At 53.3% G+C, this 15,436-nt stretch overlaps 1 protein-coding gene and 1 long non-coding RNA gene across 2 annotated transcripts in view; one reads left to right on the top strand and one right to left on the bottom strand.

The window, feature by feature from the left end:
- The window catches only part of LOC110255544, a 28,960-nt gene that overhangs the window by 13,062 nt on the left and 462 nt on the right, over positions 1 to 15,436 (bottom strand). The window contains exon 2 of the long non-coding RNA XR_002336086.1: positions 1 to 14,674. This exon is cut by the window's left edge and continues 13,062 nt beyond it. This is a non-coding gene — a long non-coding RNA (uncharacterized LOC110255544). The remainder of the gene's footprint in view (positions 14,675 to 15,436) is intronic.
- The window catches only part of LOC102160414, a 2,067-nt gene continuing 1,269 nt past the window's right edge, over positions 14,639 to 15,436 (top strand). The window contains exon 1 of the mRNA XM_021063896.1: positions 14,639 to 15,436. Coding sequence (XP_020919555.1) covers positions 14,856 to 15,436 — 581 coding nt within the window. The 5' untranslated portion in view covers positions 14,639 to 14,855.

Genomic DNA, 15,436 nt, shown 5'->3' with positions numbered 1-15,436 from the left:
AGAAACAGAACAGGGCACAGTAATAAGCCAAGGACAGCGTTCCTCCCCCTACCCCGCCCTTGGTATGGATCAAGCCAGGAAGTAAGAGAAGAGGCACGGGGCTGGCCATGCTGCCCTCCAGGGGGTCATTCCTGGTGACAGGAGAGGAGAGGCGACCTCTGCCCCCATCCCCAGTGACGTCTGCCTGGCCTCTCTCACCAGCTCTCTGCAGCAGGAAACCCAGGGCACAGGGATGTGGGGGCAGGAGCAGGCGGGCAGCCGCAGACAAACCTCAGATCATGCTGGGAGAGGCTGACTCTGCTGCTCTTTAAAAAAAAAAAAAGCCCTCTCACCACATCTGTCTCCTTAGAGATGGCCTCTGGGGAAGTGGCTAGAACCCCCTGTCTACACTAAGACCAAAGCAATCTTTCCAGCACTTTCTCCAACTTTCTGGACTCCAACTCACTGTAGAAAAGAAAGCCTTCATGGTGGCCCGGCATACCAGCTTGTCCTGAGTCAGGTGCACCTGTGTGCACGTAGATACCACGTCTCTACACTCGTAGATACTTATATATACACATATCTACACGGACAACTGAAAGTTTCATGAAATCATACTCAGCCTTACTACACACGAAGCAATGTAATATTTTTTATCGTAGTCTTTTTTTTCCCATGTTGGTCTCAACCCACTAAATTGATTTCACCACCCATTAGGTGTCTGGACTTGCAGTCCGAACACCACTCTGGGGAAAACAGGAGGGGCCCTTCTCCCTGAAAGAACTTTCAAAACTTACTCAGAGACTGATCCCCCCACAAAGCAAAATCCCACGAGTGGGGGGCCTCATTTGAGGGGAGAAAGAGCCCGCAATGGAACCGCAGGTCCTTCCCTGCCATGTGCATCAGGCAGTGGCTGCTCCCAGACCCCTGGGCAGCCCCCTGGCACACTCTGCCAGGGCTCAAGGGCGCTCCCTTTCCACACCGGTGGTGCCTTCTGGTGCTGGCCAGCATCTAACCCAGCCTGGCGCAGGGCAGATCTTCAGTCCACGTTGTTCCCCGGGACAAAGCATGGCCTCACGGCCCCCAACTTCGCCCATCCATGAAGGAAGCTACCTCTGACACGCAGAGGCAGAAAGGGCTACACCAAGCTGCCCATGATGGGTTTTTAATTCTCCAAACAGTCTATCGGTACGGCAGACACACTACAAACTCCCAGAGGACAGGAAGTTTGGTTTTGTTTTTTAATTTCTTTTTTTTTATTTTTAGGGCCGCATCTGCGGCATATGAAAGTTCCCAGGCTAGGGGACAAATCAGAGCTGCAGCTGAGGCCCATGCCACAGCCACAGCAACACTGGATCTGAACTGAATCTGAAACCTACGCTGCAGCTTGTGGCAAGGCTGAGTCCTTGGCCCGCTGAATGGGGTCAGGGATCAAACCTGCATCCTCAGAGACACTAAGTCAGGTTCTTAACTTGCTGAGCTACAACAGGAACTCCAGAAGTTTGGTCTTTAAAATGTTTATTTATTTATTTTTGGCTGCAACCATGGCATGGGAAATTCCTGGGCCAGGGATGGAACCTGAGCCACAGCAGTGATAGTGACGAATTTTTAACCACTAGGCCACCAGGGAACTCTTTATTTATTTTTTAACAGGTATTATTTACAGGAATTTTTATGATAAGAACAAAACCCATACAATTTTAAAATCAACCCAGTCCTCAGACCAGTGTTTCTGCTTTTCCAAATAGCCCATAAACTTGTACCACATTCCTCCTCCAGGCAGCCTTCCTTGATGAGTCAGGATTGCTAAGGAGCGTTTTGTACCCAATATCTTGGTGATACGAAACTCTGATGAGTCCTTTTTTTTTTTTTTTTTTTTTTGGAAAGCAGTTTGCTAGCTTTTTATTTTGTTATATCTTATTTTATTTCATTTTATTTTGCTTAACCATTCCAAAGGCAATAATTACTCAGTGTTCCCAGAAATGCAACACACTGCCTCTCTCTGTCTGTAACTACTTCTTGGCCGGCTATCTGAGCTAGAAACCATGCCACAGAAAAAAAATTAGCATAAGCGTTCCCTATTTTGAATTAGTGAATTTTTTAAGTTAATTTTTTTTCTAACTTTTCTCAGGTAACTTTTCACCTCCTGCTCAAGAGAGCCAACACTCGCTCTTTCCACATGCACCGGGGGGGGGGCAGTTCTCCACGGCTTCCCCCCCAGGTCTCCACGGCTTCCCCAAGCCTGTTACTTAGTACTCCTAAAACCCAGAATACCCACAGAGTACACACTGATCTGAGTCAATCCCCAAAGACTCCAGGAAAAAATAAAAAGTGTCTTCTCCCCATTTAAAGAGCTCAATATGCACTGATGGCTCCCCAGCCAGCAGCAGGGTTTCAGAACCTGCGACCTGCGAGTCTTCCGATGGGATCTATGTCCAACCACGTGCTGCTGTGATTGTGTCTTTCCTCAAGAAAGAGGGTATCGTTTCCATGCAATTCCTAATGAGAACTGGAGCAAAAAGAGGTTCAGAACCACCAAAATCAGCGTCCTAGAAGTGGTCCCCCCGCCCCCGCTCCGAGGCTGCCCGCCCTTTGCAGTACGCAGCCCCTCTCCTGCCACACACAGACCCCCTGTGTGATTTTGGTGGTCCAGGGCACACAGACCACCTCTTTGCAACAGACGTTTTCTCCTCTGTCCCTGGTGGTGAAGCCCCACTCCTGCCAAACCCAAATACATATTTTTTTTCTTTTTAGGACCACGCCTGCAGCACAGGGAAGTTCCCAGGCCAGGGGTTGGATCGGAGCTGCAGCTGAGGCCTACGCCACAGCCAAGCCAACACCAGATCTAAGCTGCATCTGTGACCTACACGTCAGCCTGCGGCAATGCTGGATCCTCAACCCACTGAGTGAGGCCAGGGATCAAACCTGCATCCTCATGCATCCTAGTCGGGTTCCTAACCACGGAGCCATAATGGGAACTCCGCCTGGCCATTAACAAATACATATTTGCTGAGCGCCTGATACGGATGCAGTCCTGTGCTAGGCTCCGAGTCAGCCACGAGCAGGACGGATGAGTTCCCCTTCCTCGTGTTCTGAGAGATACCCTCCAATTGCTCCTGGCTAATACGGCAGTTTCTTGGGCTCCGTCTGCATCCCGTCTGCACGTCGTTGCCTTGTATTCGGCATGGACGTCCATCTCCCTCACCAGCCCTGAGCTCCCTGGGGACAGAAGCCAGGTCGCACTCACGCTGCCACAGACCTTCCTCTGCAGGCCCGGCCACGCCATCCAGAAACATGGAGCCTTTCCCACCAGAGGCCCTGTTCAAACGTGCGTCACGAACAGATGATGATGGGCTGGCTAGTGGCTGGCTGGTCTGTGGGCCGCTGTGGACAAGCCTTGCTCAGCGATGCCAGGTCCAGGGCGTGTGGGAGACGGTTTCTGCTGCAGCAGAAAGTACCCAGGGCCTCTGTCCCCGACCAGAGCTTCAGCGCACAGCCCAGCTGCTCATGTTTCCGATGGCGCTTTTGGTCACGGCAGCTGGAAAAACACCACCCAGGGCACCTATCCAGCTGACATACGTTCTGGACTGTCAAAATGGACGGAAAATGTATTTCAACAAGCATTTTCCACATGGAGGAGAGCTGAGGGAAGACATGGCACAGGGCTTCAAAGACATCCCTCCTGTCCCTTTAAGATGGTGCTGGCTACCTCGTCCAGCAACCCCTGCCATCCACGCTCACCTCCAGATCAGCTTCTGATCACAACCATCCACCTCCCAACTCCCAGCATGCTCTGGTGCGAGAGGCTACCACCTTCACCGCCTGTCAGATGCAGAAGAAGGCATCAAGGCTCTTCAAGCATCCGGACTGCAGTGCTGCTTTTCTCACATCATCACTGCTAAAGAACTGCCTCTTGGAGTTCCCTGGTGGCTCAGCAGGTTAAGGATCCAGCATTGCCACTTCTGTGGCACAGGTTCAATCCCTGGGCTACGAACTTCCGCATGCAGAGGCCAAAAAAAGGAGAGAAGAGAGAAATGGCTCTAAAGCCACCAAAGAAGAAAAGAAACCTGGCTTACGGACTGTGATGTCCAATAAATACAATCTTATGGTGTTGGGGTCACCAAATGAATCCATTCCCCAATACTATTCAGTCAACCAACACTGGTGGGAGCCAGCGCCATTTCAGATCATGAGCAACAACGATGAGAAGACCCAACCCTCTGATGGCTGCTCAAGGCAGCGAGGTTAATGCAAACACCAAAAGACGGACGGGGCAGCCCAGCGGTCTGCGTCCTGAGCGCAGTTTATGCGCATCCGTTTAAGCAAGCCCGGGATACCCTCCTCAATTCACTAACCGGCAGTCCTCTGTAATGAGACAGGGAGACCCGCAACGCACGGGACACACTGCCCCTGATGCTCTCAGGGTGGAAAGAGTGGCTCAACTTAAACGGAGGTTATACTTCTTTTTAAACCAGAAAACCAAAAGCTGCTGACCTCTTCTACAATAAGAGAATGACAATTAATGACTATTTTTCCAACAAATAAATAATTAATCTGTCCCTTTCGGGTTAAGGTGACAATTTTAAAAATGGGTAAGAAAGCCTCTACTTTTTGAGAGACTTATGTCACAGAAAGAGCATTTCAAACACCAGCGTTGGGAAATCATTTTCACCATATGACAGGATGACGTTACCCAATTCAACAGGAAGATGCAGTCTCGAAACCCTTCTACCTACGTACACACGGAAAGCCGCACATCCAAGCTTGTTTTTAAATCTCTCAGTGGAGTACAGGGCAGGGTTTCAGGGGTCTAAAATCCATTTAAATGATCAGCTGACCCCAGGATAACATCTTCCTAGAAAGGACTCTTTCAAAATACAGTGACTTGGACCAGACCTTCCAACCACCATGTTGCAAAATATGACACCAAGATATTCTGCAACCACAAAGTGTATTCAACTGCATGCTTCTTACTAAGAATCATCCTTATTAATGCATTTCATCTAATTCCTCAACATCTATCCATCTCTCTCTCCTACATGCCAGGCACTGTTCCATGCTCCGGAAATAGGGCAGGGAACGAAACGGACAAAGCCCCGGCGGCGCTCACGGAGCTCACATTCCATCCAGTGGGGGGAGATGGACAACACAGGAAGTGAGAGAGCTCTAGAGCATGCGAAGTGCTGACAGGACGAAGACAGGGCAGGGAAGAGACGCAGGAAATGCAACCAAGTGCGCAGGGGGGGTGGGGCACTGGGAAGGTAGCACTTGAGAGTCTGGTCAGGGCCAGCTGGGAAACGCAGTCCAAGCGGAGGGAACAGGAGGTGTGAAGACTCTGATACAGGAACTGCCTAGTTTACTTGAGGAACAGCAAGGAAACCAGAGCAAAGTGGAAGAAGGGAAGGACACAGAGGCCCCCGGGGGCCACAGAATCCACAGGCCTGCCGTTCATTTCAACACGGCGGCCACCAGGCACACGAGGCCATGGAGCCCATGAAACGTGGCCGATCCAAACTGGGCTGTGCTACGGGGGTGACTCACTACCAAAACCCCACGGAATATACGTCAGAAATGAAGATAATTCTGACGTCCTGGGTTCAGGTAATAAAATTAATTGCACGTATTTCCTTTTCCCTTTAAATTTAGCAGAAAAATGTTGAACTGCATACATGGTACCCCTGTGTGACTCTTCGTGTTTCTACTGGACAGCGTTGATAAGCTCCAGGGTCCTGGGGTCACTCCGAGGACCCCAGCTTTCATGGAGAGTGGAAAGAAGCCGCAGCAGGGTTCTGAGCATGGCAGGCAGGAAGTGACGTATGTCTCATGGGATCCTCTGGCTACTGTGAGGACGAGAGCCTGTAAGGGGCACAGGAATAGCAGGTGAAAGGTGAGGGTGCCTTGGACCAGGGTGACGGCCGTGGAAGCAGTTCTGCTGGTCATACTCTACACATATTTTGCAGGTAGTCAACAAGCTTTGCTGATGGACTGGGTGAAGGACATAAGACAGAGAAGTGAAGCATGGCCATACGTGGTTTGGATGAGCAATGGGAAGACGGCACTCCCATCACCAAGACGGGAGGCTGCGGGAAGAAGCTATCTGTGAGGAAAAATCAGGACTTCAGTTTGGGGCATGAGAAGTATGAAATATCTATTAATCCAGTTGAAACGTCAGGTAGGCTGATGGACACACACAGGACTGTACTTCAGATGAGAGGCTGGGCTTGAGACAGATACCTGGGAGTCATCAGTATATAGATTTTTTTTTTTTTTTAGCTTTTCATTATGGAAAATTTCAAACATACACAAAACTAGAGAAAATAGTACAATACCCCACCCCCGGGTACCCAACACCCAGCTTCAACCATTATCAACTCATGGTCAATGTTTATCTCTTGGGATTACTCTGAAGCAAATTCTACTTTTTTTTTTTTTTGTCTATTTGCCTTTTCTAAGGTTCTCCCCTCGGCATATGGAGGTTCCCAGGCTAAGGGTCTAATCAGAGCTGTAGCCGCCGGCCTACTCCAGAGCCATAGCAACGGGGGATCTGAGCCATGTCTGCGACCTACACCACAGCTCACGGCAACACCGCATCCTTAACCCACTGAGTGAGGCCAGGGATCGAACCCGAAACCTCATGGTTCCTAGTTGGATTCGTTAACCACTGACCCACGACGGGAACTCCTGAAGCAACTTCTAGACGCATCCACAGGGATGGCATTTAAGCCTGGAGCACGGAGAGGATTGCAAAGAGAAAGAGAAGATGCAGAGGCCGTCCAACTTCAGACGTCAGAGAGATGAGACAATGAGAAGGGAGAGGCCACGAGACGGGGGGGGGGGGACCAGAAATACACACCCAGAGAAGGCAGCACTTCAAGGAAACGGGCATAACCCGCTGTGCCAAATACTGTGAAGCTGCTATGATGGGGACCCAGAAGAGGCCACAAGATTGAGTCGCAAGGAAGTCACTGCTGCCCTTGTCGAGAGCACTTTCATCTGGAGTGGCTGGAGACAAGCTGCATGGAGGCACCTGAAAGAGGAAGTGAAGGGAGCAAGGACCGGAAATGCACTGGGGCAGAGACATGGGCAGTAGCTTTTCTTTTCTTTGACCTTTTAGGGCTGCATCTGCGGCATATGGAGGTTCCCAGGCTAGGGGCCTAACTGGAGCTGTAGCCGCCGGCCTACACCACAGCCACAGCAACGTGGGATCCAAGCCGCATCTGCCACCTACACCACAGCTCACGGCAACGCCGGATCCTTAACCCACTGAGCGAGGCCAGGGATCGAACCCACATCCTCATGGATCCTCGTCGTCATTGGGCTCATTACCACGGAGCCATAAAGGGAACTCCAAAGAAGGCTTTTCTTAAGATGAGAAGAACAGCAGCACGTGGACATGATCCATAGAAAGAGAGAGAGAGGGCGGTGCGAGGGCAACAGCCCGAATACATCTCGGGGCTGACACGCAGCGCAAAGAAGAGGCTCCTGCTCCAGCGGGACCGAGAGTAGTTCATCCAAAAACGCAACATGCCCAGCCCTCTTTAGCTTTTCCTTTGGGGTTTTATAATGTATATAAGGCATCAGTACAGCAATGCAGTATATAAATATACACAGGCAAGGAAATTTGCTCAAAAGTTTTAACCAGTGTCAGTGCACAATCAAAACCATTAAAGATTACTTAATAAAAAATAAACAAAATATCACCAAACTCTAAACTACACAGCCTTCAGTGAAAGAAGATCCTGTGTCATTGTATATTCATGTATTCTGTATTATCTCAAGTATACAAGAAAAAATCTAGGAAAGCTGAAAGAATATTAATCTTTGTGTCTGAAAATATATTCATTTTTATTAACCAGGATTTTTTTTTTTCCTTTTTCAGCTGCCCCCACAGTATATGGGAGTTCCCGGGCCAGGGATCAAATCCAAGCCAGAGCTTCGACCTACAGCCGTAGCAATGCCAGATCCTTAACCCACTGTGCCGGGTTGGGCATCGAACCTGCACCTCCACAGAGACAAGCCAATCATTAACCCGCTGTGCCACAGCAGGAACTCCTAACTGAGATTTTTTTTTTTTGAAAGGCTCAAATGCTATAATCCACCAAAAACTGCACGAGAGCTACATTTGAACTGGAAAAATACAAGAATCATGGACCATTCTCAAACCCAAACATCACAGTGGCCAAACATAAATCTTATGATTTATTCAGAGAAATGCAAATCAGTGAGAGTCTTATTAGCAAGACAAGCCTGAACTGTACCACTAGATTCTGCCAGAGGCAGCACGGTCACCCCGAACACCATCCTGCCCAGCAAAGAAAAGCAGGTTGAGAAAGCAGGCTTCTTCAGGCAGGTAGCCTAATCATTACAGCAAAAGCCCCAACCCACCGCAAATCCACCTGCTCAAAGAACACACTAGCAGGGCTTGGCCGGCGCCGAGCCCCTCAACAGCTCCGGGCACCTTCCAGATGTTTTTGGTCAGCCTCTGGACAATCCGCCAGTTAAGCAGGAGTTCCATGTTACCCTGCTTAGCTACAAAGGCTCAAGCCCAAGAGCATCGAATGGACACACAGACAGTCCCTTGGTGACACTGCTGGAATCCCAGGGCGGGGCTCTGAAACAGGGGCCTTCCATAGAAGGCACACCCGGGGCTCTTCATCAGTACTGGGGACACCACTTATCAACCACATAAAAGGACAGCATGAGAACATGAAGACGAAGCCCTTGGCGTGGCCGATGGGTGAGCACAGAAGGGACGGGTGTCGTGGTCATCAACTTGGCTGGGATGCACACGGGCTGGGGGACAGTGAGCAGACCCACAACCCTCGCAGGGCTCAGACTGTATGCTTCTCGAGAGTCTGTCTGTTCGCAGCCGGATGCCAAGGGCCTGGTACAGCGCCTGGCACAGAGGAGGCTCTCAAGAAAGACGTATTGAAGGAAGGAAAAACATGACGGGTTACATTAAACCACAAAGACAACAGAAATAATGCAGAAGCCTCGAAAATCACAACACGGTTCCACAAAACTCAGGAAAGCTTGACAGCAGCTGTCAGGAGATGGGGTTGGCAGCGACGTCACTCTACAGGGCAGAACTGCAACATATAATTCCTTTAGGAATGAGGATAATCTTTATTAACAGAGACGCTGAGACTAATCATGAACTAAATGAAACATACGGATCTTGTTCGGAGCCCGAATCAAACAAAACCAACTATTTTTTAAAAAATGAGACAGGCGGGGAAACGGAACGGAACGGACGACCGGGAATCTGAAGAATGACAGTGTCAGGAGTTCCCTGGTGGCCTAGTGCTTACGGGAATCCAGTGTTGTCACTGCTGTGGTAAGGGCTCGACCCCTGGCCTGGGAACTCCTGCATGACATGGGCACGGTAAAAAAAAAAAAAAAAGACAGTGCTATTGAAGGGGGTGATACCACCACTGGGGTTACGTTCTTAAAACATATGACTTTTTAGAGCGTCATAATGGGAATATCTATGGAAGAAACATGATGTCTGGGATTTGCTGTAGAACAATGCAAGAAGGCCCTGGGGAATGAGGTCGGCAAACGTATAAACGAAAAGAAAGGGGCCATGTGTTGATGCCAAGTTGAACCTGAGCGACAGGAACACCGAAGTTTCTCACACTCTCTCTCCCTCCAAAGAGGGGTGAAAACTGCCGTAGAGACAATTTGAGAAGGAAGAGTATAACCATAATCTCAGCTGCAGCGTCTGTCCTGGCATCTGCCCCACTGGGGGAAGGGCGGTATTCTGGGTCCTACCTGGACACGGTCATTTCGGAGGAGACCTGCAGGACAGAGCTGCGAGTCCCGCCTGCGCTTCGTCTCCGCCACCACCTTCGCCTGGCACTCCCCTGCTTCAGCTCTGCTTCCACCTGAGCCTGGAGCAGCCGCCAGGCTTCCTCTCCCGCTGGTTTCTCCTCTTCCGCCCAGTCTAGCCTTCCCTGCCACTGGCTGGTCCTTTCTTCCCCAACCCCGGGCTTCACCCGGTGACGTGGGGCTGCAGGTCAGGTCGTCCTCCTCCTTCCTCCTGGTCCTCAGACCAAAGGAATCCCTCCTCCTGACCAGGGCGACCCTTCTAGACCCTCCTCCTGACCGGCACTGGCATCGCCAGCGTGTCTAGACAGGGCCACTTTGCCCAGATTGGTCACCCACCCCGCCGTGAGTTTCCCTCTTGCTCCACTTACCTCCTCAGATCCCCCAAGCACATTTCCAGGACAAACGCGGGAGGCCAGCCAGTTAAACACGCACGACACCCGAGTGCCCAGCACAGCATCCCGCATGGGGGCGGCCGCAATGAACGTGACTGATGCAGATGTGCTCGCCTGAAGCTGAGGATCCAGGGCAGACATATTCGAACTGGTTCGACCGGCACACACCGTTCGGGGGCATGGGGCATCTTTTGTTTACCTCTCTGCATCCTCCGAGCTTCACGCCAGGCCTAGCACAGACCAGATCCCGAATAACCCTGGAGCAAAGGAATGTCTCTGCACGTCACTGCCCCTGGCGCCACAGGTGCGGAAACCCGGCGAATGTGGGATCACTCTCAACTCTACAATGACAGGCACTGAGAGAGGATTTTTGATGAAGTCTTTTTTCCTTTCTTTCTCTTTTCTTTTTCTTTTTTTTTTTTTTTTTTTTTTTTTTTATGAGAACACTCAGAAACCTGGCCTCTGGGAAAAATGTGTGTAGGGAGGTGAGAAGTAAGGCTCCTAGAGCCAGGCTTACCAGTCCCAGCTAAAAGCAGCTCTGGGTGTGCTGAGCTTCTGTCTTCTTTGCTATTCTGGGTCGTCTGCTCCCTCCTCCCACTGCCAGCCTCCTCCCTTCCAGCTGCAATGGGAATAAACCTCAGTCATCTGCGCCACCCCCCCCATACTGCTCTGAGCACGCGGGTTCCTCTTGCCACCAGTGTCTCACTTCCTATCTCAGCCCTGAGCTGAAGTGACCCATCTGCTCTGGTGCTTCTGTTTTGTAAAAGCAAGAACTTGAAATTCACCCTGCTCCCAGCCAGGAGTTTCACTGAGACTCCAGTTTGAGGACCACATCAAACCAGGTGGGAACCAGAACTCAAGGGGACTCGGTAAGGGCTGACGCAGGGCTCCTGAGTGCCAACTCCAGCCCCTGCCAACACAGACACACACTCCCCAAACCCCAAGCCACGGGGCCTGGTTCCGACCGTGGAGGAGTGCCAAGTTCAGGCAGACAAACCCTCTTTGCAGGCGCATCTCCAGGGCCTTGGAACTAAAGGGCACAGTGAAGCCGGAAGTGACACAGCAAAGCTATCAAGGGACACGTGCTGCGGGACTCGGCAGAACCAGTGAGGCGCCCCTTCTCCTCACCAGACACTGGGTTTGGGTTGGTCCATTCTCCCCCCATGGCCTGGGAAGAAGAGGAAGGGCAGCTTGTCGCCCCAAGGCCACGAGCCATCCCCAGTGACGAATTCAGGGTCCCGGACACGAAGAAGTTCGAGTGTGTGGGTGGGGAGAGGGGAGAGGGCTGGAATGGACGCCCTCCAGGCTGCAGGGACAGGGACGAAAACGCAGCAGACTTCCCAGCGGCCGCACTACTCTCTGTGGGCTGACTCTAAAAACTGCCACGTCATCCTTGCTTGGGATCGCAAAGGAAGGCCCCCGAGGCAGAAGCTGCAAGAGCCCTAGGAAGCCGAAATGGCCTCACGAGCATCCCCAGTGGAGGTCCGAGCTCTTTCCTGGTGGTCTAGGGCCAGGGTTGGCCGTTTCTTTCTCGAAAGGTGAGCCAGTAAATCCTTTCGGCTTGTAGGTCGTGCCACCTCCAGCGGCCACAGACGACACGACAAACAGTGTACGCGTCTCTGTCCCAATAAAACTTTATTTACCAAAGAAGGCGGCCAGCCCATGGGCTACCGTCTGCCAACTCCTGGTCCCTGGGACAACCTACTCGTCTAGTATGTCCAAGCTCCCAAGAGGAACGGAGGCCACCCTCCCTCTGGGAGGCTGCTACCCACTCTGGAGAGCGGGGTGTGCTCGGGGGACCCCCATTCCTGCTATTCCCTCCCACGAGCGGGGCTGCTAGCTTCAAAAGCCTAGTCTGCCGCAGAGACCTGGGAAAAGGGGAAGAAATGCGCATCTTCGGCCAGGCATGAAGGCTTGGAAAAAGCAGCCACTTGCCCGGGATCATGTAGCTGCCCAAGGCTTCCTGATTCTGGGCAGTGCTCTTTTTCCTCTAGAAAGATGACTGGAAAGGCATCAGAACAAGCAGCCTTGCTGGTGGAGGCTGAGGACCCAGGGCATGTGTCGCGACAGCACGTCTCCGACCGCTCAGGAACTGATAAGCAAATGATAGCACCAAGGTCAAGACCGAGAGCTCAGAGCGGTTAAGTGTGTGGCTCTATCTTTCCAGGACATCCCCTCCCAAAGGTCGTTACCAGGGAGAAGAAGACCTAAACAGAAACCTCAGCTTCAGAACGGGGTGTGGGTGGGGGAAGACGTGGGTGCTCATTAGCAGAAACTGGTCCGGCAGTCTGGGCGCGCCCTGGGCTGATCCACAAGCACGAGGTACAGAAGCTGACCCCCTTCCAGGCCGATGCCCCAGGCCCTGGGATCCCTGTCCCCGCACCGTCTCGGCAACCACGCGCCTCCCAGACCTCACAACACAGTCTCCTCCAGATCTCCTCCCAGCGCCCACGTCCACGGCAAACTTTACCTGCCTGACTGTAACGTTTCCATCCAGATACCCTGCCATTGTCTTGATGGCAACCCGTCTAAAAAAGCAAAGCAAGCATGACTCCCCGAACAAGTCTGAACCCTGACTTTTCTGTTTCTGTCAGTCATTAAGGCTCAAGATGTCAGCACCTTCTCTCCCCCATGTCCTGTCTCCAAGCCAAAGGGGCTCTCTGACTACCTCCTCCTCCTCCGAATTCCCACAGGCCCCACCTTAATCCATCACCTCCGGGCGGGAATGTGGCCCATCTCCTGCCCGGGGCCCCAGATTCTAGGCTGGTCACAATGCCAGCTGCTCTTTCCCCACATGCCCGTCCTCCTCCCATCTCCCACAGTCTCTTCAAGGTCAAGGCCCAGCTTACTTACCTGCGTCTTCCCAGCTCCCAGAACCTTACCTAACATGGCAGACACCCCTAAAAAAGTGCGCAATGAATGAATCCTAGCTCGCGGCAGGAGCCATGACCACCCCAGACACCTGAGCCTCCTCTTCCCACCACCACGGGCCCAGACGCCAGGCTCTGCAGGTTTTCCATTGTCTCCCCCACCCCTTCCACCCCCAGGAACGAGCCCCATCGAGCTGATCAATGCCTGACCCTCCTCGTGTGCCCGTGGCTTCCCGCATCCACATCTCTGCCCACGCTCGGCTCGCCCTGCCCTGCGATGACGTCCGCACCCTTCCGCCTCCACGAAGTCCAACTCCTACGCAACTGCCAATTACCGAGCTCTGGGGGAAAGAGGGGATGCAGGAAGGCGGACGATGACAAAAAACGGGGAAGGGGGGCCCTGAGAGAGACACACTGGGGTCTCTGATCCCTGGAGCCACTACCCTCCCAATAGGTTGCAGGCGATTAGAGAAGGAAGAGGCGGGAGGAGGAGCCAGATTTTTCCACTGAACGAAAGGCATGATTTTCATCACTGCTTCTGTTGCCCTGGTAACCAGGGACAGCCCAGTGGAGAGTACAGTAAAAGAACACCATGTTTATCTTTGCTGTCTGATCCACTTCCCCGCACACCCTTCCCTGGCCACCCTCTAGCCCCTAGGCCGGCTCCCAGCTTCTTAGAATGCCACCACCAGCCCATCCTTCCAGGCGCTCTTGCTCAAAACCTCACAGGCAGAGCTCATCTCTCGCTCTTTATGCAACCCCAGGTACCACGTACTCTTCCCCCTGCAACGTTCCGGGGGTCATCTCACCACACCCATCTGCGTGCCAGGGGCGCCCCAAGAACAAAAAGCTGACCTCTCGGGCACCAGAAGGGCATCCGCTCCACAAGAGGATCCACCGGGCAAGGGGGGACATACGGGGTCAAGGAGAGGACGGCTGCCCAGCCAGCCCTTCTTTCTCAGGCGCAGACAGCTGGTGTGCCATGGGCCCCTGCTCGCCCATCTCCCCCTCCATGGCCGGGACCGGGAGCAGAGGGCGCAGGCCCACCCCCGGGCTCCCACAGATCCTGACTCCCACACGGACACAGTGTCTGTGTGACCTGACAACGGAGACACAGCGCTCGCCCTGGGAGATTATATAAGCGTTATATAACATGGTGGCACCAACAGGCACATAGACGCAGTTGCTGAGTGCCAGGGACAGGCCGGGAGTGGAACCAGACCCAAGGGGCTGGAGGTGCAGCCCTCTCACCACCCATGCCAAAGCAACACCCGGCCCTGGCTACCCCAGCCCTGTCTCTACCTGCTCCTTCCACCCCAGAGGACGCAGAGGGAGACTTGCCTGGCTCTGCCTTCTTCCTCCCACGCTGGGCAGCAGGGAGGGGCCGCAGCACCATCACCAGCCCGGCCCAGGGCAGCCTCTGTCCAGCTGCCCTCCCCACAGGGGAGCGGCCAGGGGGCTACCGGCAGGGGAGGGGTGTGGGCCAGCAGCCCCCTCCTCTCTGTCCTTGCACCAGAATGTGTTTGTTTGGGGAACCAGTGCTGCAGCGGCTCCAGGATTGGCTGGGCCAGCCTTCCCTCCGCTCTGTCATTTGCCGTTCTTCTAAAAAACAAAACAAACCGAAAGGGAAAGAAAAAAAAAAAATTAAGCACATTTGGCAAATGCCGAAACCCCAATTTTGGCCTATGGCTGCAAACAAAGCTGGAAGGAGGGGGTCCTACGGACATTATCCAATTTCCCCACAGCCCCCACCTCCCACCACATCCTGGCCGACCCGTGATCTATGAACTTGATCTGTAGGCCTGGAGACTCCTCTTCACGTCCGTCCGGACACCCCCCCCCCGCCCCGCCCCTCACGTCCTTCTCCCAGCCCCTAGCTCTGAGCTGCCTCTGCTGCTGGAGCTTCTACGGCTGGAGGGCACAGCCGCCCCCAGCCTCTGCAGAGCGCTCAACGCCTGGGGCTCCTGGAGCGCGGGAGCCAGGGGCCAGGCGGCCAGCCTGGGGCAGTTCAGGGCAGTTCTGGGGCAGGTCTTCATCAAACTCCTCCACCCGCATCACCACACCCACTTTATTAATTGGGGGGGGGGTACTGAACACAGGCAGTGCCCAGGGGCATCTCTGGCTGCGCCTGCCTCTCCCGAGCTATGCCCGGGGCCTTCCCGCCTCCTCCACGCGCACCTCCGCGCCCCCTGAAGAAGGGGGGAGAAAGAAATACGCATTAATATCACGAGCCTTCGCGCACCATCGCGCGCCCCCTCAACCACCTGTCTCTGCGCTCTCCCTCCCCCACTGCCTTCCTCAACTCCGGGCGCCCCCTCTGCAGCAGCGGGGCACCACGCCCACTGCGGAGCCGAGAAACGGAAG

The sequence above is a fragment of the Sus scrofa genome, chromosome 9 (genome assembly GCF_000003025.6).
Source record: "Sus scrofa isolate TJ Tabasco breed Duroc chromosome 9, Sscrofa11.1, whole genome shotgun sequence".
Taxonomy (NCBI): domain Eukaryota; kingdom Metazoa; phylum Chordata; class Mammalia; order Artiodactyla; family Suidae; genus Sus; species Sus scrofa.
The sequence above is the reverse complement of the archived record's forward strand: the minus strand, read 5'-3'. Positions and strand labels throughout refer to the sequence as shown.